We start from the raw sequence: 23,052 nt of genomic DNA, 5'->3' as shown, positions 1-23,052 counted from the left end.
CTTTGTTAATTGGTGCAAAACACAAAACACTTAAACCTTATAAAACTCCCCTTAGAACCCCACCCATTGGATTTGCTGGGCTGGACCCCCTTCATAGAAGAAATTAAGACTTTATGGGATCTCCTGAAAGGCATTTCTCTATCTCTTTCTCTGCTGGCTCAGAAGGTGCCTTGTGAGCCTGATTTCAATCCGGGCAAGGCTTGCAAGGTACCTTGTTGCTGAGAAGTGCCTGGGAGCAGGCAGCTTTGGGGTCTCACAGAGGCCCCTCTCACCAGTGAAATAAACACCACACAGACTTTCTAGGAAAGTCAGCTGGCTTTTATTTAAAAAGCATTGGAGCCCAAGGTAAGCTCGAGCCCCGCTCGGCAAGCCAGACAGGATGAAATACAAACAAAAACAACCGTGCCCAGCGGATAAAATACAAACAAAAACAACCGTGCCCAGCGGATAAAATACAAACAAAAACAACCGTGCCCACTGCACAGGGTGTTTCCTTGGGTTCGAGTTCCTCAGAAAGGCCCCCAGGCTGAGCGGTCGGGGGTCTTTGTACCCCTTGCTCTTCTCTGATTGGTGCGTGCGTCCCCGATTCTCCTTCTGATTGGTTCCCTTCTCTGTCGCCGATTGGTTCTCACGGAGGCGCAATCTGGACCAATCATTTCCTGATTGGCTGTTCCCATTGGCTGACACATTGTCCAATCAAAGTTCAAGCCGCTGGCTTCACACCATGACGTAATGTTCCAGTCACACTATGACGTAATGTTCCAGTCACACCATGACGTAATGTTCCAGAATGTTCCAAGCACCCTTCACCCACAGCCATTTTAGGCACCTCCCGATTATATAAATAATAAATAAATGATTGACTAACAACTTACAACTTCTGAGAATTAACTTTTGTTATAAATGAGAGACAAAAGTCTCGATATTCAGCAAAATTTAGATTGTTTTATTTGATATAGAAAGAGCAAACAGAGCTGGGGAACGTGAGGGGTCACCGCCCACTCCACGCTCCACCGAACCTTGGTTTGCAGCCTCTTCTTATACTGTGGGTTCTCGTTGTAATCAATAATTTCTGGGGTTTTGTTGTTATAAGCAGTGGTGGTTGAATAAATATCTTTACACAAATTCACAAAGCCTTTGGGTGATAATCAGTCACAGCCATCTGGTCCTTGTAGATAACCACCAGAGAAGTTCTGGGAGTCTGGTTTTTGGGATAGGCAGCATTGATCAAACAAAGGCAGGAAGGGCTTTTTGGGAAGTCTGATTGTGCAAGCTGGTAGCCAATACAACTTATTTGGAAAACATAACATAACAGAATATAATGTAACATAATACAACACAATATAACATAACAAGGTGATTTTAAACAGAATGATTTTATCATATAATTTCCTTTATCTAGTGTCCATGCTTCACTTCAGAGCTTAGTATTCTGGTTTATACAAACCCCAATGCTTTTGTGATTAACACGAATCTTTTATCAACTATCACAACTTACAACACAACTGATCAACAATACAACGTTAAATAACATTATTACATCACTTAACAGCCCCAACTCCTCTCCCAAACACTGACCCATTTATAACGGTTACCAATTAACGCTTATCGATTAATTATCCCCAACACCTCCCCCAAACCTTTCCTCATTTATAACACCAGCAGCAGGCACTAACGTGTCCCTCGTTCCCCTTGGCAGGGACCTGATGCCCAGGACACTGGAGGGACAGATCACCATGGAGAAGACCCCCAGCTACTTTGTCACCAAGGAGGCCCCAGCCCGCATCTCCTCCATGTCCAAGGGCACCAAGCTGATCGTGGTGGTGCGGGACCCCGTGACCAGAGCCATCTCAGACTACACCCAGACGCTCTCCAAGAAGCCTGACATCCCCACCTTCGAGAGCCTGACCTTCAAAAACAGGACTACAGGCCTGATCGACACCTCGTGGAGCGCCATCCAGATTGGCATCTACGCCAAGCACCTGGAGAACTGGCTCCTCTACTTCCCCATCGGGCAGATCCTCTTTGTCAGCGGGGAGAGGCTGATCACTGATCCTGCAGGGGAGCTGGGCAGGGTCCAGGACTTTCTGGGCCTCAAAAGGATCATCACTGACAAACACTTCTACTTTAACAAAACCAAGGGCTTCCCGTGCCTGAAGAAGGCAGAGGGCAGCAGCAAACCCCACTGCCTGGGGAAGACGAAAGGCAGGACCCACCCTGACATCGACCAGGAGGTGGTGCAGAGGCTGCGGGACTTCTACCGGCCCTTCAACATGAAGTTCTACCAGATGACAGGCCAGGACTTCGGCTGGGACTGAGGCTGAAAGAAATAATTTAAGAAAAGGAAAATATAATATAATATATATATTTTTTTTACGTATCAGTAGAGAGGGGGAAAATACAGAAAAAAAAATAATAGCTGTGCTGAAACATGATTTTCTCTGATTTGTTTTTTTTTCTTTTTTCCTTTCTTCTCTCAGACAAGAGGTGCTGTGTACATCCTGAAAAGGAGGCTGTGAACAGCAGCCTGGTCCTACTGATATGAGCAGCTTCCCTCAATGGGCCCAAGCTTTAGCACTGCCTCTGTAAAAAAACACAGGTGCAAAGTTTTTAGAAGTGACAGGGGTGCTTGGGGTAGCTCAGAGTCTTCCTGAAAGTTCAGCCAGGTTTTGGCTTGCAAGTGCCATTTTGGCCAGACCTCACCACTTTTGACAATAAAACAAAGGTGGCTTAGTACCTAATTTGGCTTTTCAAACGTTACCTTAGGGGATATTTTTATTGCATGAAACATTTGGTGAATTTTGCTTCCACTTATCCAATTTTTTGTTTTACTTTTACCCCCCTTAAATCAAGCTCTTTTCATCAGCCAAACTTATTTTTCCTCTTAAGGCAGCCAAAACCAATAATCCTTTGTTTTGCTTTGAGACAAAATAATTTTGGTAGCCAAAAGTGAAAGAACACAAATGATTCTTTTGACTCTATAATGAAAATTGCCAGGTAGTCAAAAGGCCTCATTCACAGAAGCTGGCTCTAAACCAGAGTTCCCTGTTGCATCTCCTTTGCTACTCTGACACCAAAATAGTTTTCTAAGGGCTTTTTTCCTCAGAGGGCCCATCTGAAGGGATTTTGGGGATGGGAACTCCACACTGAGATGATGCTCATGGGGCACCCTGAAGGTGTTGGGGGGATCCACCCTCCCTCCAGGCATGTGCAGGAAACTTCTTGGTGTGCAGTGGGCATGGTTTGAGCCATAATGATGAATGGTTTAAGTTGGGCCAGTCTTAAATAGACTGGGGGAAGGGTTGGTTGTGAAAGAGTGAGCAATAATCATGTCCAGAAAGAGGAATGAGAAAACAATAATTCTTTTCTAAAGGAGAACTCAGGAGGAAGCTGGAAGGTTGTGAAGGGCTTTAAAAACTGTCAGGCCAAACAAATCTCCTTTACCACTCTTTTTTTAGCTGGTGGAAATGTTTCTGTGACAAAAATCTGTTAGTGAAGCAGAGTCTTTTATTACCATGGGCTCATTTATCTGCTGGCTCTTGATCTTCAGCATCTCTGAGCTGTGGGAGTACCCAGTTATAGCTTGGTGCTGCATTAACAACGTGGTAGTGCTCCCTCTCCTGAGCACAACTTTGAAGAGTTCCTGAGGGGTTAAAACTAAGTGGGCATCCCCCAGGAATGTGGTGAGGAAGAAGCCTGGGGATGAAGTTCACTGGCTGCCTGCATACCAGCCAAGATCTTCATAAAATCCCAGCAGAGCAGAGATTTCAGAGTCCAAACAGAATTGTATCCAAGTTACAATTTCTCCTGAGAGGGAGGCATTTCCACCTTGGCAAGTCAGGAAAGGAGTTTGGTGACCCACTCAGCCTCATGGCACTGAGTTCCTCTGCTCTTGTTGAGCCACATCTCCTGGCTGCCCTAAACCTCCTTTCTACTCAACCCTCCACACCTCCTTCTGTCCCCAGAGACGCTGAGTCCTGGAACCTTCCTATCCCCTGAAGACACAAACCCACAGGGTTTTGGATGCCAGGCCCATTTCCCAAGGGAATGGAAATATCTTCATTCAACTCATGATGCCCCAGGAGCTTCTCCCACAGCAGTCATTGCAAAGCTCTACCTGAGCCCAGCTTTCCATGCCCCAGCTGTAGAGAAGTGCTGATGGGTTGGTGGCACCAAAGCCAGCCTGAGCTCAGCTCCCTGTCCTGGTGTGGCACAGCTCAGTGCCACGTTCACTACCTGCACTGATTTCACCCCTTCCCCCATTTGTGTCCCATTTTAAGGCCTTTTTTGGCAATGTCCCATGCCACATCTGCATAAACACTTTACCTTAGAGCAGAAAGGAGGCACCACACAGAGCCCCAGCAGTCCCTTCTCTTGCCTGCTCACCTCAGCCCCTCGATATTCATGCAAGACACGACATGAGAAGGTCAGAGGTGGTCACAGAGCTTTGGCTCCACGAGACCATGGTCCCTCCCAGCATCTGCAGTTCACATCAGAAGCTGGGAGAACCTTGGGCTTTTGGAATGGCCTCTTCAGTGTGTCACAGGAGGTGAGGAGAGAAATCTTTTTGGGGAGGGAGTGAGGGATGGACACTCTCCCATGCTGTGCTCTTCCATTCAAATGGAAAAAACAAGGTGGTAGCAAGAATGAGGCATCAGTCACTCACAGACATAACCAAACAGTGCCAGCACCAGCAAAGCACAAAATCTGAGCTCTTCCCAGCTGACAAGAAGATTTAAGTGTGCCATTTCTTTGGTAGTTCAAGGAGAACTTAGGTTGGGATAATATAGACATGCCTTTGACAAATTATGGTGGTTTAAGCCCAGCTGGGATCTCAGCCCCACTCACTCACTCACTCCCCAGGTGGGATGGGGGAGAGAATTGGAAGAGCAAATCTAAGGTGACCTGTGGGTTGAGGTAAAGACAGTTTAATAGGTAATGCAAAAGCTACACACACAAGCAAAGCAAACCAAGAAATTAATTCCAGACTTCTCGTGAGTGCTCAGATACTCATCCCCAGGACAGCAAGGCTCCCTCACATTTGGAATGGTGACTGAGAGGACAAACATCATCACTCCAAAAATTTCCTGCTTCCTTCTTCCCCCACTTTTATATGCTGAGCATGATGCCACATGCTCTGGAATATCCCTTGCATCAGTTGGGGTCAACTGTCCTGGCTGTGTCCCCTCCCAGCTCCTTGTGCATCCCCAGCCTCCTCACTGCAGGAGCAGGAAAAGCCTTGATGCTGTGTAAGAACTGCTCAGCCACAATAAAAACATCCCTGGGTTATCAATACTGTTCCCAGCACAAATCCAAACCACAGTCCTATGAACAAAATGAACTCTACCCCAGCCAAATCCAGCAGACAGGTATAAATGCCCCTTACAAGTATGATGTTTAAAAAAAAATCAATATAGTTCTATTGCTATTTTCTCCCATACAGTCACATTTAGACCACTATAAAGCAGCTTTATAGGCCCACAGGCTGGTCTGCCCATACTGCACAAGCTACAGCAATACCAAGCATTTCCTAGAGCTCAGTGTCTGCACCTGCCACCAAATCCCTGCCATTAAATGAGAGCCTTGGTGTGTACACAAGCCCATCACATGTGCCTTGAAAAACTCTTCCCAGCACATCAAGCTCAGCCACTTAGGAATACTTTCCACTAAAAACTTCAATGTTTTATTCCCCCTCATTTCCAAGGGTTTGAATACCTTGTTGCACACCTTGTAAAGCTATTTAGGGATCTGAGACTGTGATTGATTGGTTTTGATCTGGGCCATAAGTAGTTTTGAAAATCCCTCCACATGTGAACAATGGCTTTTAAAAAGAGGTCATGCAACCGAATTGCTTTGAACTCTAATAGCATTTAAGCCTCTAAACTCTTCAGGCTTATTTGAAAATCCAGCCATGAAGTTTAGATTATTTTAACCTAAGAAGAATTGGAGGTAAACTATTGAAAACCGCATCCCTCCTGGGCCTGCAGTGCTGAGCACATTGGAGGGGAAATCAAAAATAGCTATAAATAAAAAAGTGACCTGTATAGTGTTTTTATTTTTAAAAAAAAAACAGAAAAATCAAAGCATTAACTATGAGAAAATAGTTAGCTTATTAAAATGCTTCTGGTCTCAATAATCAAATCTGCCATTAGGCACTGATGAAGCTTAGGCTTATATGCAATGCACATTTGGATTATAGAACAAATCCAAATTTTGGGTCTGTTTTAAGAAAAAAACCCAAAAACCACACCAACCTTTACAAGGCATCCTATCAGCATCAAGTCCCAAACTGATCACAAGGAAGTTTTGTACAATGAGGGTGGTGAGGCCCAGAGTGGTGCTGGATTCCCCATCCCTGGAAGTGTCCAAGGCCAGATGGGACTTGCTGGAATCTGGGGTGGTGGAAGGCAATGGAATGAGATGAGCTTTAGTGTCCCTTCCAATCCAAACCATTCCATGGTTCCATGATCCTGGGGGAGACAGACACAGCCACAAATGGCACCACAGTGTGGGCTCAGGTGTGCTGAGCACAAGGATTGCCCCAAAGTCCTCAGAAATCATTTTTTCCCCACTGCTGCTGCCATGCTTTGGCACAGGCTCATAGAGCCCAGTTCAGGAAGGTCACTGAAGGTGAGACCTCCCTGTAACCACTGCAGAGCAGCTTCAGCCAAACCTGGAGTGTGGGGACGCCCTTTGCTCTCTGTCTCAACTGAAAAATCCAGATATGGGGTTTTCTTTAGCAGTGCAGTTTGGCAAGGCAATGCCAGGTCTGTGCTGCTGGGAAATCCATCCCTGCCATTCCTGGAAGGACAAGGATGGGGCTGCTGTGCCCATGGCACCCTTGGTGCTGATTTTGTGCCATGGGGAATTTTATCAGCTCCTGTGGAAATGCTGCCACTCAATGATGTGCACAGTTAAAAGGAGTTTATGGAGATCAGTGTGTGACACTCCTGCCTGATGTCAGGGTGGCCTCTGGGTGCAGCACGAAGTCAAATTTCCAGCAATAATTTGGCCTTTCCTACCCTGAACAGAGTGGTTTTAACTTGCACTGATTCTCAGTTCTCCCACATACACACTTCACACACAGCATCAAGTCTCCAGATGAAGGGGGAAAATTGCCCATTTTCCTAACCATTAAAAAATTCCTTGATTGTGTGCAGCAGTTTCTGGGTTTTCTCTCCTCCCTCCCCTTCACTTGGTCATACTGTCATCCTTCTCCCTTTGGTGCTATTTCAGTATGAAAAAAACTGATTTTAATTTAATTTAAGAATGAAAAAGCACACATTTAATAAAGTTTACGGGTACTGAGAGGCTGTGCTCTCTTTTTGCTGGTGGCAGCAAGCTGGAAAGAGGGGGCAGGTTTATGAAAAAAGGGGGGAAGCCACAAAATTACCCATTTGTGTCTGATTTTAGTCTCCTAACCCTAACTGACTCCATGGCTGTGCCTTCTGTGAACTCCCCAGTGGCATCATTGGCATTGTTCCCATGACCTCTTGTCTTCCACCACATCAAGGTCAATGCCATACTCCTTTCTTTAAACTGCAAAAATCCTCAGCCAAGTCTCCCCGTGTCCTCCTCTGCTGTGCCTGGCCCTGCCACATCCACAGCATTTCTCCACGGAGATGGATGAATTCCTGCTTCCCCTGACCTGGGTAGTTCAGGAATGGTCCCAGTTCACAGTGCACTGTGTGAAATCCGAGGGGAAAGGAATTCCTCAAGAAATAAATACAGTGGAGAAGCCCCCCTGTATCAGGTTTGCTGTGTGGTCAAGTAAAGTGATATTCTATTTACTTTTTTAGATGTATAAACAGATTAAGTCCCAGGGAAAATATGCTCCCAAACTTCATAATATTTTATTAAACCACTGAAGTTTAATATAATCTTTTGGCTTCCACAGAAAAATTTTCCATTTCTTTTCTGAGCACCTTTGATTTTATTTTCTTTTAATTACTGTTATCCGGAGTTAACAATCTGGGGTTTGCACTCCACCCAGAAAGGACTATCCAGATTAGAAGTGGGGAATTTTGCTGAAATACAGAAATACTGATGTGGTGGTAAGAACTCAACGACATGTGGGCAGCAAACTGGAGAAGCCAATGTGCAGAATTAATTCTGCTCAGCCAGGCAGTAACACGGCTGCATTCCTCAGTTCACAGCATTTATTTCCTATGACATTGGCCAGCCATGGCTTTTGTAAAGAGTTACAGCTCCTTCATCTCCTGCCTGTCATCCTGCAGGCAGCTCCGTGGGGAAAGCTCTCCTTGACTCAGGTCCAGCACTGCTCCATGGACACAGCTCTGCATCATCATCATCATCCTCCAAGGGGTGGGAAGCTGCAGGAGAAGGCCAGCACCACAGCTTGGCCCCTGACCTCCCAGTTCTGCTGGCCAAGGGATGCCCTACAGGGAAAGCTGCTGGGAGCCAAGCAAAGCCCCTCAGGAAAGACCCAGCTCCTGCATTCCGGCATTGTTAATTAGGAATAATAATTGCCATTGTCTTGTCATGGTTTTTAAGGTAACTTTGTGATTTCTGGAGGCCAAATTCGCTGGTGTGAGCGTTTCCCAAAGTCCTCAGTGCAGCAGAGGAACTTCAAATGTTGTTTATCAGCCCCATGTACATGTCCCTGCAGCTCAGGTCATTCCTGGGAATGGAAGGTCCTTCACAGACACACCAGCCTCTCTGAGTCTCTCCATTAATGCCAAGGCAATGGTGAATGCAGGTTAGACTTGCTTGGCCAGAGTTTCTCCAGCTCATTTCTTTTGTTCTTCCACCAACTGCTGTGATTTAGGGCATGTGAGCAACAATCCAAAGGAAATGACTGAGAGGTATTGGCTGGGGAGCTCTTACCTTCCCTTGTTCAGGGCTTATGGAAGAGGATCAATAGATTTTCTATCCAGCTCACTGCTGGGGACCCCCATGGCTGGGCACAGAGGAGATGGTAACCAAGTGAAAACATTCCCTTGAGAAGAGCAGCTTTGAGAGCACAAGAGGCCAAATGCATCCTATGGACAGGGCAAACACAGTCACCAATCTAATTACCTCTAATTACTCACCTTTCTGCACACTCACAGCTCTCCAGGGCTCTGCCAGTGCACAGGGAGCACCAGTGGTTTCCTGGGATCCGTGGCTTTGGGATGTGCAGTGCTGTCTGTGCAGTTTGGGCAGGCTCCAGAGGGGAGCAGGGCTGGTGGAGGCAGAGGGAGCATCCCAGCAGGGCCCCCAGCACATCATCAGCCCAGCAGCACCAGCATCTGATGGGAAGCCAGGGACCATTGCCCTGCTGGCTTTTAATCAGCTCTCTTAAGTTCAGACAGGGTCAGTTGGCCAAAGTGAAGCTCCAGTCCAAGGATTGCAATTCAGGGTCACATCCTATCCCACAGGCACATCTCTACCCACCTGCCATGGGAATTAAAAGACAAAACCAATGGCAATTGTACACCACGACTTAAAACCCCCTCACTGTTACCCTTTCCTTTGACTCAAACCCAGTGTTGTCCTGGAGACCAAACTCCTCCATTTTCCACAATGGGAAGATTCAGGGTTAAATGAAGAAATTATTTGTATGACTTCTCCTGGGAGCTGCTGGGGCTCAGGGCACAGCCAGCTCTGCCTGTATAAATTGGATATTAACCCTGGACCTCTGAGTGAGCAAGATGTGAGCTCTTCCTGACCTGCAGTGACCCTGGTGTCTGTAAGATGCTGCTGATGTAGTAAAGGACAGCACATACACATCTGGCATCATATCTGGGCTTTCACCAGCTCAGAAAATCTTGTAAATGGCAGAATTGACTTTTTTCCAGCAGAGCCTGGTCTCGGATGCAGCATTCCACACCAGATCCCAGAATGGTTTGGGCTGGAAGGGACCTTAAAGATTATCTCATTCCACCCCCTGCCATGGCAGGGACACTTTCCACTATCCCAGGCTGCTCCAAGTCCTGTCCAACATGGCCTTGGACACTGCCAGGGATGAGGCAGCCACAGCTGCTCTGGATTCCAGGGAATGGGCATCCAAAGTCAGAGTTTTATGTCTGAACCACCTAAACCCCTCTCAGACACGATGTGCCCTGGATGGGGAGGGCATGGGGACAGGGAGGGGCTCGTGGTGCACCGTGGGCATTGTCACTCCAGAGGGCAATGCCACTGAGGAGCCTGCAACCACTGCCTGGACAGCCAAAATATCCCACTAGCCTGGGAAATTCATCCTGGTTTGACACCCCATATTTTACCAGCTTTACTGAAGAGAAAATTGTCATATGCTTCCACTTTTCGAGGAGCTGAGCTGTCCTTTTGATAGCAGCTGCCAGCATAAATATACATGAGAAACAGGTTTTCAGTTCCTGAGAAATGTCTAAAAATTGTAAACAATCATCAAGTCATATGGGGATAAACAGTCAGAATTTCAATATTGTTTATAGTTTAAAGAAGCAACAGTTGTCTGAGTCGAGTCAAGCCAAGTCCTTCTGAATAGATAATGTTCAAACATTTGGTTTCAATTCTCCCAAACCTTCACTAGAGAAGTTCCATTCATGGAATAGTTAGCTTACAATTCAAAATGAAAAGTATTATGGAGTAGAAAACTGGGTCTTTCTGTTTCAAAAAATAAATGGCCTCAGATACTGAACCATCTTGAAAACCCTTTTTAGAAAAAAAGGAGAAACGAAACCACTCAGCCAAGAAGTTTATCCAGGCTGTTCTCCTGCTGAAAATTCCAGTTTCGCTGAGTTAGTTGTTTGTTTCACTTAACAAACAAGAATATTCCATCAACAATACAGTCCTGCTTGTCAGGCTGAGAGCAGACATGTCCCTCCCTGTCCCCAGCTCCAGCCCCTCAGCCTTCCCCCACTTCAGCCCCCACTCCAGCACAGAGGTTCTGCAACCAGGAGAGTGGAAAAGAGTTCCTTAATTTCCTCTTTGCATTAAGATTTCATGAGGAAAAATCCAGAGGCCCCTCATTGTGCCTGCATTTGCATATCTTCTGTGGATGTTTAAATTATATTTTCCTGTGGTTTTTATTTCCCCCCCTTTTCATGTGTCTTTCCTGTATCACTGACACTGGATTGCTTCCCTGCTCACAATTAATTCCTGAAATAATTTATTTCACTTCTGTCACTGTTACTCAGCTGGATTGCTCACATGAACAGAATTTGCTAGTTCTGTCAGTAGGAAATTATTTATTGAAGTTATTTGTTGGTATTAGGTAATAATCAGTCAAGTTACATAGCAGGACTCCTTTTCCCAGGCTGGATAAGATATCTCTTAGGAAGAAAGGAAAAGTTACTAAAAAGCTTTACTAGATGCATTTTGGATGCTTCCCCTCCTAAATAATAGAATAACTAAGTTTGAAAAAGCCCTCTAAGATCATCAAATCCAACCAGGTCCACCACTAAACCATGTCCCCCAAGTACCACATTTGCACATTTTTTAACACTTCCAGGGATGGTGATTCCACCACTTCTCTGGGAAAAAAAAATGTTCCAGATTTGATGGTTTTTAAAACCAGAATTTTCTTCTTTACTCGGAGGGTGGGCAGGGCTGGCACAGGGTGCCCAGAGCAGCTGTGGCTGCCCCTGGATCCCTGGCAGTGCCCAAGGCCAGGTTGGACACTGGGGCTTGGAGCAGCCTGGGGCAGTGGGAGGTGTCCCTGCCATGGCAGGGGTGGCACTGGGTGGGGTTTAAGGTCTCTTCCAACAAAGCCCATTCTGTGATTCTAATAAATCAATTGACGTTTTGGTTTGGATTATTGTTGCTGTCCTCTGATCCAGATTTCCTGGATGGACACAGGTTGTGAGTTTATGCACACAAAGGGGTGTTGGTGTGGAAGACTGGAGCATTTGGAGCTCTGGCAAATCCTCTGTGCACAGGACCAGAGAGTTCCTGCCCTGAAACACACTGGAGGCAGCAGAAAAAAAAAAAAAAAATAAAAAGGGCTCCCAGATGTTTCACTTGACTTTCTATCAGGCTCTTTGCTACCTGTGTGGCCCTGGCAGAGCCCTGGGGTGTGTTGGATGTGAGCTCCCCTGCTCCTGTTGGATCCATCCCAGGGTGAGGAGCTGGCTGGTGCTCAGAGAGGAGACGCCAAGCTGCAGCTATTTCCTCCTTCCTCTCCCAACCCGTAGGCTGTGCTCCAGTATCTCTGCTGAGAGAAGAAGGGTTTTGTTAATCAAATTAAATAAAGGTTGGAGGGATGAAAGGGAAGGTTCCAGGGAGCTGCAGGTGGGGAGACCTCACATGACTGGAGTGCAGCAGCTGTCCCTGTAGGGCTCAGCCTTGCAGAAGTGTCATTTGTGCTTCACCTCCCTCTCTATTCCATCTGTTCCATCTCCAGCCTGGCCTTGGAGCAGTGAGGCTCTTCCTTCCCCCCAGCCCTTGTCCCCCTCACACACAGACACTCACTGTGCTTTGGGGCACAGCAGCCACCACTGCTCACCCAGGGCTGCCCACACTTGGAGAAAACAGAGATTAATTCTGTCAGACACAGGGTTTGGGGATTGCCATGCCCAGCCCTTGGCCCTCATCCTTTCATGTGCCAACCACCTGAACCCAGAATGAAGCAGACAAATGAGCTCCAGGGTGTAAAAATTGCTCTCTGCCTTAGTAATCTCAGTTCCAATTTATTGGTATATAAATTACCAGTTTCCTTTGGTTACTCCCTGTTGGAAACTCCTTTCCCAAGCTCTCCTTCCTTTCCAGCACCACCACACCCGTGTCCAAGCAGACATGACACCAAGAGCTCCTGCAGCTCTCCCTACACACAGGGTGTAGCTCCACCCTCAGATTCAGACACTTTGCCCCATGGTCGATTGGAAGCAGAGACACTCAATCATCCTCCTGTTCTTTTTATACAACATCCTGCAAGCACTGAAATGCAGCCAGGTTTGGGAGGTATTGGTAGATGGGTGGACAGCTGATCTCTGCAAAGTGATCTGTGAGCCAGATTTTGTATTTGTATCAAAATACAAAATTTTTGTATCAAGAGGATTTTGTATTCCAAGACTACTGGAGAAAATTTCTGCTTTTACATCAAATTCCTGGCTACCTTTTGGCAGGAGGTTCCCATGTGCATAAGGTCTGTTTGAAGATTCCTGCACTTGGCATCCTTGCACTCAGGTGAGGTGCTGCAGAACTTTTTGTATCATCCACATCAGCTCACATCCAGCCCAGCAAGGTCCTGCTCCTTCTGACTCCCTCTCCCTGCTGCCAGTCAGGAGCTGAGCTGGTGTCCTGCAGCTGATGGGTCCAGGGTTTTACACCCTGGAGCTCATTTGTCTGCTTCATTCTGGCTTCAGCTGGCTGGGACATGAAAGGATGAGGGCCAAGGGCTGGGCATGGCAATCCCCAAACCCTGTGTCTGACAGAATTAGTCACTGTTTTCTCCAAGTCACTGCAGCTGGTTCAAGCTGCAAGGTTCAGTCTCCAAAGAGCAAGAGGAGCCTGTGCATGGAGCTGGCTGGGACTTGGAGGAGGAAACTCTCCTGCCAGGATCCTGAGCTGTGTCTCCACATCGAGTCAGCTCTAATGGGAAATGACAGCTCATGAAAGCTGCTATTCATGGCCCTCTAAAGAGTTCATTGCCCCCTGCTCATCCCAGCCCCTCTGTGAGATTCACTCTGGCTTGACTCCAAGCCCAGAGACAGAAGCGTCTGGAAAATCCACGGCAGCCCCAGGAGCACAGCCCAAGCTGGGTCCTCCCCACTGCAGAGCCCGGGCCCATCCCAGCTCTCCTGTCCAGCTCATGATGTGTTTTAGTGAGACTCTGATGGCCACCACAGCCTGTCTGTGCAGGTATCTGAGTACCTGCACAAATCCCTCCAGAGGTGTTTGACTCGGGGCACACACAGAGCAGGCACAACCACTCTGCTGTTTATCTCTAGCTGGCCACTTTTGTCCCTCCAAACCCTAAATGCCTTCTCCAAGCCCAGGGGCTCCTAGACATTCCCCTTTTCTCAACTTTTCCAGCTCCAAAAAAATTTCAGTTAAAAGACTTTTCATTTCAAATTCTTCCAGTTTTCACCACTGACCATTGGGGTGGCTGCTTGCATAAAGGATCTGGAATTTAGGTACCTTTCTGTAAGGTCCTGGGCAGCTGCACACCTTGAGGTGTAGGCTGAGAAGGATTCAGAGAGAAGACCCATGAGAATGGGTGAAGCTCTGGAAAACCCTGGAAATCCTGCCCTGAATGAAGGAGCCAAACAAAATCTCTCTGGCTTAGCAGCAACCTTTTCTCAGTCTGTAAGAGAAGAGATCCAAGACCTACAACAACCTGAGCTTGGACCAGGGACTTTGGTCATTCATTTTGGTGCTAGGTTTGATCATCTATGTCTGGATTTAATCGTCCTCTGTTGCAAGCTGGCCAGCTGTGCTATGGAGTGGGAATAATTCTTCTATTTATACCTCCCAGTTGTGATGTTAATGGATGTAAATTACTTTGCAGAAATACACCACGTAACTACCAGGAAAATAATTCCTACCCACAAGCCCTAGGACTGCGAGATGAAGTGAAAGGGTAAATAGAGCTTTTTGAAAAAAAACTCGAAGAAATCAACTCTTACCTCCAAAACCCTGACTGTGGCATCATTTTATAAGGAAGGGGTTACTGCACAGGATACTGAAAGAGACATTTCAGCAGGGATGACTTGGTGGATGATGAGATGGTGGCAGGGGGCCAGGGTGAGCTGCCAGGGCCTTTCCTCACAGAGTGCTGTGATGGTGCCACAGCTGTGAGCAGCAGGGAAGGACAGAACTCCTCCATCACAATCTAATGTTTCTGGGCTCGTCCATCTCCTGGGACAAGCCCTCCCCTCCCCAGCTTTGCACTCACTGGAATTGCTGCCCAGAAGGGAATCCCCAAAGCTCTGCATGAGCCATGCCAGCACTGATGGGATGCTGCCTGCAGGAATGCTCCTGCTCCTGCAGCTGCCAAAGCCAAGGGGTGACCTGAGATGGACCAAAGGAGTGTCAGCAGCTCCCTAAAGCCAAAACTCAGCCACCAACCTGAGCAGAAGCAGGAGTGTTTAAAGGTGCCTTGGGACAGCATCAATCCCATCCCTGATATCCTGGAACCCAACAAAGCTGCTTTTTGTGTCTGGCTGTGGAATACACCAATCCAGCACTTCTGGCACACAGTAATGCTCTGTCTTCCATTGTGGGGGGAGAGGAAGGGGTTCCAAAGAGCCCTCACTGATATATTTAGCCAAATGCTACCTCATTGTTTTTGTGTCTGCCCATATCCAGCACCTACTCATCTTCCCTTTAGCTTTTTGCTAAGGACCTACAGCGATCAGATTTTAGCCATTCCTCTTTGGTGCTGTCACAGTGGAAACCTTCACATCCAGAGGAGCTCAGTGTTCAGCTTTTCCATGAGAGTGGGACACTGTCTGCCTGGGATTTTGGGAAACACAGAGGGGCTGGGGGACCTCGAGCTGCTGCCAGTGACTCTGAAGAGGAAGGACCAAGGGATGTGTGTCTCCCTGGAAGGATTCACATTTCCACAGCAGACTTTCAACAGCATTAACAGCCAAAGCCTAAGGAGCAAAATGTCTATTTGTGGGTAATAAAGGCAGACAGATGCCCCCTGCATGCAAACTGCCAGTGCCTCTGAGACAGGAGGCTCTAAATAAATAATAACAAATCCTAAAGCTGAATGCACAGTTGCTATTTGCATCATAAATAAATGAGGAGGCTTTTATTTACTCATTCTGGGGGCAGAGCACAAACCAGAGGAAATCCTCAGAGCTCCCACACCAGAGATTTTCATTAGCTCAGCAGAACTGCACAGTCCCCTTCAGCCGTCTGCCCCAGGGGATGCACCCACTGCTCACCAGTGAGAGGAGAACCCACACCGGGTCTCCATCACCATGGAGAGCTCAGCTCCCTGCTGGAGAGCAGGGACAGTGACCTCGGTGTCCTGGTCAGTGGCAAGCTGGACATGAGCCAGCAGTGCCCTGGCAGCCAGGAGGGCCAACCCTGTCCTGGGGGTATCAGGGACAGCATTGCTGGCCAGGCAAGGGAGGGGATTGTCCTGCTCTGCTCTGGGATGGCCTCACCTCGAGTGCTGGGGGCAGTTTTGGGCACCACAATAAAATAAAGACATTAAAGTATTGGAAAGCACCCAAAGGAGGCCATGGGGATGCTGAAGGGCCTGGAGGAGAAGCCGTGTGAGGAGTGGCTGAGGGCACTTGGTCTGTTCAGCTGGAGAGGACTGAGGGGAAACCTCAGGCAGTGGCAGCTTCCTGGAGAACAGCTGCCATGGGGATGGGTGACAGCTCAGCCAAAGCCAACTGGTTTGCTTTTCCAGTAAAACATTCCTTTTTAGCTCAGAAAAAGGTTGGTTTCCCTTCTGGGACATGCACATTAGTGTATGGCCTCTTGCTGTAGAAGGAGGGTAGGTTCCCTATAGGCTCTGGTGGTTCATTTATTCACAGAATTACAGAATGATTTAGTTTGGAAAGAACAGAATAATTCCACTCCCTGGCCATGGGCAGGGACACCTTCCACTGTCCCAGGCTGCTCCAAGCCCCAGTGTCCAGCCTGGCCTTGGGCACTGCCAGGGATCCAGGGGCAGCCACAGCTGCTCTGGGCACCCTGTGCCAGCCCTGCCCACCCTCAGAGTCAGGAATTTCTTCATAAAATCCTAAATCTGTCCTCCTGTGTAAATTCAGTCCCACTTTTTCCCATCACTGCATGCCATTGTCCCCAGTCCCTCTCCAGTTCTCTTGGAGCCCCTTTAGGCACTGGAAGGGGCTCTGAGCTCTCCCTGGAACCTTCTCTTCCCCAGGCTGGCTGCTCGGGAAGAAGAAATGCTGGCTTGAACTTCTCCAGGACTCACGACTTTGTAGCTTTACTGTTGGCTATTTTTAAACAGCTGGGGTTTGGGCAGCTTCCTAGGTCATAACAAAATTAAGAAAAATAAAATTTTCCCTGTTGGCACTGCCTGTGTCATGGACAGCACATGGGTGATGCATTTAAGCTGAAAAGATTAAAGTTTTGCTGTCCTATAAACAGCTGGAAAGAAGCTCAGATAATAGGAAATGTCAGAATTCTTCCTAAGAGTGGAATTAGTGCCTGCCTGTAGCACATCGTGCTGCCTTCAGCCAGCTTTTTATATGTCATGTCAGCAGCTACAGACAAGCTGCAAATAGTTTCCTATCTCCTCTAGCCTCCAGTCTCCAGGAACTTGACTGACTTCCTTAGAGCTGTTTTGGATTTACACTGGCTGTGCTGCAGCCAGGACTGAGCAGCCAGGGCAAACTGAGGCAAGGCACTCCTGCTGCTCCAAAACCCCTGAGGAGTCAGGTTCTTTACACAGCAGGAGGATGGAGGAAATGCACAGTGGAGCCCTGCCTGTCCCTGGCAGAAATCTGCATCCCTCTTCCAGCCAGAGTGGAGCTGGGGGGATTTTTGGCTGTGGGGCATCGAGTCCCCTGCCCCTGGTGAGAGCAGAGCCCTGTCCCAGTTCTGACCCCAGCAAGAATTAACTGCCCAGTTGTAGGGAGCAGCAGGCAGGTTATTCCAGTCTGGATGGAAGGTGAGCACACCACAGGTGATGCCTGGAGAGTTTCCTGGAGCAGAGGCTGGGCAGTGCTGAAGGAATAAAGCAGGGATTTATTCCAAGCCCTTCCAAGGATTCACCTTGGGCACTGCAAGAGCCCGGCCGTGGCTCCAGCCAAGATGGAGCCAAGATGGATCCGAGTCACGAGTTCTCACACTTGGATCACTTTGGCTCCATTTCCATCTTGGCCTTCATTGTCCAATTGCAGCTCCAGCTTCTGCAGTGCCATCCTCCCACATTCTCTCCTCCACTCGCTGCTCTTTGCACTTTTTGGGGCTGAAGCTGCAGCGCTGTCCTTGGTTGTGGGGCTGGCAAAGGATTGTTTTGTGTGCCTGAGCTGGGAGGAGAACTTGCTGACACTTTGGATGGAGTTCAGAGTCACACACCAATGCAGTGCAGAGTGCAGAAAGATCCAGGGGCATCCCTGCCTCTTCACTCACCTCCCCACCCCCACAGCACACATCACACCCCTGCCCTTGCCTCCTGAGCCCAGCCCTCCCCATCAGATGCAGGATCCCTGAAGGCTTCTCAGGCCATTCCCTAATCTCTGCTAATGGATGGGATTTTGTCTTGGTCATCCCCTTAAAGTCCTCCAAATAATCTTCCAGGCTGTTTAGGGTCTATTAAAGATACCATGTGCAAATACTGCTCTTTTGCACACAGTATCTCTAAAATTACACCAAGAAATGAAAGAAATCAGCTCCTCAAAATGTTTTAAACCAGAAAAATAAATGATGTGATTAATTGTTCTGAAAAAGACTGTTTATAGTTCAGACTCTATAAAATAGAATGCCTGATTAATTAAACTATCCAAAAATGTGTTGTTTTTCATTTCAGCACAATCAAGACCTAACTCTGTGTCTCGCTCTCCCTCCTCTGAGCTGGAAATGGTTTTATGTTCTATCATGCTTTAAATTATACACATCAAGTTTATAATAGGACACGGTCTGTTTTGTTGCCAAAACCTGCTCCATAAGATAACCTATTAAACTGTATTTATTTTTTTTATGGCAAACAAGAAAAATGACAAAACAGCTACTGAGCACCTGCTAATGAGGACCAGATGAGTCCCAGGCACTGTTTCTGTTGTGTTATTGTCCCCCCAATCACCAGATGCCCAAAGGAAGACCCAGGGATTTATAAAACCCAGTGTCAGCCCCTGAGAGGTCACAGCTCTTGCTGGGCAGGAGATCCTGGTCAGGAGCTGGATCCTGCTGGGGTCCAAGGAAGGAAACTCAGCCCTTAGATGAAACAAGGTGCTGGGAGAGAGCCTGGCTGCTCTTCAGCCTCTTGCCTGGGATGAGGGATGGGAAAACAAGACTGGTGTGAGATGGGCTAAAGCTGAGCTTTGGAGCTGTGAGAGGAGCTGGCTCCTCATTCAGTGCAATTCTCCTCCCTGCACCTCCAGCCCTGGGGATGAGACTCCCCCAGTCCCAGCTCTCAGCTGGAACAAGCCATGAGTCCTGACTCCCCCAGGAAAGCCTGGCCTAAAAAGCCATTCTGAGGAGCCTGCTAAGCTTGTGTGGGTGAGCACAGGGCATAGAAAAATTTCCTTCATTGCCTGGAGCTCCACCAACCCCTCCCAAGTGTCTCAGCAGCACAGGCTGTAGGAAACACCTTCTGCTGCCCCACAAGCCCACCCAGGCTGGGTGGAACCAGTGTGTGCTCAAGGTGTGGGTCAGCCCCAGGACCTGCAGGTGATGCAGACAGGAGAGCAGGGTCTGACCTGCCCCAGTGCCCTGAGGAGGAGCTTTAGGAACCAGGGCCCCAGGCAGTCATGGGGGAACACCATTGGTCTGGGGGGACCCCAGCGTGGCCCAGCCCCTGAGGGCTCCCCTCTGCCTCTGCACCACCCCAGGAATGTCCAGGAATGACCAGGAATGGCAAACCAGTGGGTGCCCGTGTGAGCAAGGAAGGGGATGGACAGGCCTTGGGGAAACGCTACAGAATTTCAAAATTTGGGGCTTTGTCAGAATTCTGGAGCTTTCCTAGGGGGTACCAGCACAGTGCAGGGTTGTGCTGGGCCATGGTTCACTCCTTCCTCTGACACACCACACCATCCTTTCTCCTAGATTCCCATGCTCAAAAATGGTTTTATTTTTCTGTACAGTGTGACCACGTCCAGCTTTTCCCTCAGTTACTGGTTAGCAGAGGAGATGCCACGGTCCCTCTGCCCCTGCTCTGTGCCAGCTCCCCCTGCCCAGCCCCACAGCAGCTTCAGAGCATGGCAGGGCTGAGACCGTCCCCAGGATATTCCCCCCTTCCTTGGGAAAAGGCAAAAATCAGTAGGGAGATGGTGTCAATGCCAGGGCAGACTCCATCAGCTGCTCCTCCTCTAACCCAGCTGCCCCCTGACCCCGAGTCTGAACCAGCAGGCCCTGGGTTGGCTCCTGCACATCCATTGCTAATGCCCATGGCTCATCCCTGGGATGATGGCAACCAGGAGACCCTGCAGTGACCAATTCAAACGTGCCTCAGGCAGTGTGGGCTGTGCTGTATGAGTGACAAAGCTTTCAGCTTCAGAGGAGGAAAGCCAACACTGTGTGGAGAGTGGGAGAGCTCTCAGAGAAATCCCTTCAGCCTGGTGTTTCTTGTACTCTGCCAGACACTGAAACAGCCCTGGGATTTTCCTTATGAGCATTGACTTTGGAGGTTTCCCTTAGCTGAATCATTACTGAACGACTGCTCTGCCTGGCTCTGTGCCACCACCATGGCAGTGGCCACATTCTGTAATGCTTTGGGTTTCCCCATTAGAGGAGAGCAAGCCTGCCCGTGTTTCCTTGGCAGAAAAGCAGGCTATGACAGGAGATCTGTGCCAAAAATCACCATAAACCCAATGCTATTTCATTTTAAATGACAGCTCCATTTACACTGTGGTGGGAATGAAGAAAGGCCTTCCCCTACAATCCTATTTGTTTATTTTTCCATGCTTGTTACTAACAAGCACAACAGCAAGTTTTTAACACTGGGCATGTCAGCCCATCCCATTACAATAAACTCCTTCTGTGTTGCATGAGTAGCTAGACATGAATAATTTAACCACGGTTTAATCAACATTAAACTAAAAGTTTAATCAAGACCAACTATGAAATCTTTCCCTGCAAGAATTCCAGACCAAGGCTCTGACTCTGGTTTCACTGCACTGGAAGGACCTCACATATCCTCAGTGGGGTTTCAAACAAACCAGGGAACACCACCTGGCTGCAGCAGGAAGAGCAAGGGCAGAGCCAGGCAGGAGCTTGGTGCTCCTGTGCTGTACTTGCTACAAAGATGGAAATACCACGGAAAATGCAAGGAAAAGGGGCAGAACCACTCAGGCAGTGAATATGAAAAGAGCATAAACACTTGGGCTAAGCAGAGACCACTGGGAGGAGCAACCATGTGCAGGAGGCAGGAAAATCCCAGCCCTGGTGGAACACCCCAGGCAGGGGTGAGACCTGGTGAGTGAAACAGTGCAGAGAGGATCATCCATGGACAAACACACACAGGATCATCCATGGACACACACAGGATCATCCATGGACACAGACAGGGCCATCCATGGACACACACAGACAGGACCATCCATGGACACAGACAGGGTCATCCATGGACAAACACACACAGGACCATCCATGGACACACACAGGATCATCCATGGACAAACACACACAGGATCATCCATGGACACACACAGGATCATCCATGGACACACACAGGGCCATCCATGGACACCTGCTGGTCTCACAAAAGGACCAGAGAACTTTCCATTCTCTGTTGGAGCCCTCAGAGACTGGCAGAGCTCTGGCTGCTGCTCAGCCCACGGGAGCTGGACCTGGTGGTTTCAGGGGTGGCTCCCTCCTGTCCCTCTGGGGTGCTGTTGGGCCATGGGAAGGGTGGTTTTGGTGCTCAGTCTGCACTCCCCAGGCACACAGATGGGGATTCCCGAGGCTCCTTTCACTGACAGGGAACATCTCTGGCCTCAGCCAGAACATCTGGGATGACACTGTGAAGCTGCAATATTTTCTGTTTTTTCCATTTCCAGAGAGGAACTAAAACTCACTACAGAAAACACTGATAAATCAGCATCTTTTACCATTGCATTTCCAGCACCTGAGGTGCAAAATATGTGTCATACACTGGCACATTTCTAATGCCATTGACAACAGGGAAAGCAGATGCTGACATCCAGCTCCCCTCAAGCAGCACCAGCCTCTTCAGCATCCACATTTCACCAGAACTGTTTGCACCAGAGGATTTTGAAGGAGAAAAATTCACAAGTTACAAGAATTACAATTCTAGTTACTAGAAATTCAATGGCAGCCAGGCAAATCCTCCCTCTCTGGACCTTTCAAAACACTTTCTGAAGCTCTGTGCAGCCCAGGCCTCACTCTGCCCACGACCCCTGATTTATTAACTGTTTTAAAGGACTTTATGGCTGTCTCTGCAGTGGGAGAGCACCACAAAGGCTCAGGCCACACTGCTGGCTCAGGGCTGTGTGTTTGTTCCTCTCCAAAATTCACAGCCACGCTGATTTTATTCCAAGCAGCCTGGGCATCTTACAGTCCAAATGGTTCATTATCTCTGGCTTTCTTTAAAAGGTCAAGAAATACTCTCTGCTTGGCAGATGGACTAGGGTAGGAGTCGTGGAGTCTCAGGATTTGTAACATAACAAGGTTATTAAATTGCAAACCCTGAGCAGAGGCAACACCAAAACTTTGTGTGAAATTTTTAAAGAAAGAAAATAAAAGTGATATTTTGAGAAAATTATTTTTTCCCCTTTTTTTTACCAAAATAATTAAAAATAAAAGTTGGCTCTCAAAGCAAATAACTCTGCTTTCCAAATGACTTCACTTCTAATTCTTTATTTATTTTCTGACCTGTTGCCTCCAGCCTCTTTTCCCCTTTTCCTATATTTTTCTTCCCTGCTGCAGCTACTGGAGAAAAGAAGGAAAAGACAAGAAAAGAGGAAAAGAGTAGGAACTCCCTCCCCCAAAAGTTACCTGTTTAACAGCTCCCATTGCCTTTGTGTCAGATTGAGAAATTCAAAGCTCATAAGGGCCCAGTACAGCCACGAGCTGCAGGAGAGAAGTGCAGGAGAAGCTCCTGGTGCTGCAGGTGAGCATCTGTGGGTCCATGGCTATTTTGGGATGGATTGGCACCCACACCCTGCACTAATGTCCCCCCTGGGCATGAGAATGGGATCACAAAAACAGAGATAACAGCCCAGCATTAAAACCCCACATCCCCTCTTCAGCTCTTTGCTGCTGAGTCTTGCTGACTGTTCAAACTAGAAGAGACCAAATGAAGACAAATGCACTTAATAATGATGAGTCCCCAAAACAGAAAAGCTCTGGGAGTTTGTGGTGCTCTCACAAAGCATGGATCTGACTGCTGTGAAATTCAGCAACAAAACTCCTTGGCTGGCAAACAAACATTTTGGCTCCAGCTCTCCTGGACTGCGATGCTCAGGAGCTGTTCCCGTACAACCCCGAGTCCTCGTTACCCTCTGTACCCCCAGAGCT

The 23,052-nt window shown here is 48.1% G+C and overlaps 1 protein-coding gene and 1 long non-coding RNA gene across 2 annotated transcripts in view; one reads left to right on the top strand and one right to left on the bottom strand.

The window, feature by feature from the left end:
- Positions 1 to 6,044, top strand: part of LOC106858396 (heparan sulfate glucosamine 3-O-sulfotransferase 3A1-like) — a 34,515-nt gene extending 28,471 nt beyond the window's left edge. The window contains exon 2 of the mRNA XM_014885025.2: positions 1,700 to 6,044. Coding sequence (XP_014740511.1) covers positions 1,700 to 2,318 — 619 coding nt within the window. The 3' untranslated portion in view covers positions 2,319 to 6,044. The remainder of the gene's footprint in view (positions 1 to 1,699) is intronic.
- Positions 2,189 to 12,182, bottom strand: LOC148221591 (uncharacterized). Its single transcript, XR_015807761.1, has 3 exons — positions 11,971 to 12,182; positions 9,054 to 9,396; positions 2,189 to 2,320 (listed from the first exon to the last, which is right to left on the bottom strand). It is a non-coding gene; the product is annotated as an uncharacterized LOC148221591 (long non-coding RNA).
- Positions 12,183 to 23,052: the final 10,870 nt, after the last annotated feature.

The sequence above is a fragment of the Sturnus vulgaris genome, chromosome 20, assembly GCF_052056855.1.
Source record: "Sturnus vulgaris isolate bStuVul1 chromosome 20, bStuVul1.hap1, whole genome shotgun sequence".
Taxonomy (NCBI): Eukaryota; Metazoa; Chordata; class Aves; order Passeriformes; family Sturnidae; genus Sturnus; species Sturnus vulgaris.
This window is presented reverse-complemented; position numbering and strand designations above follow the sequence as displayed.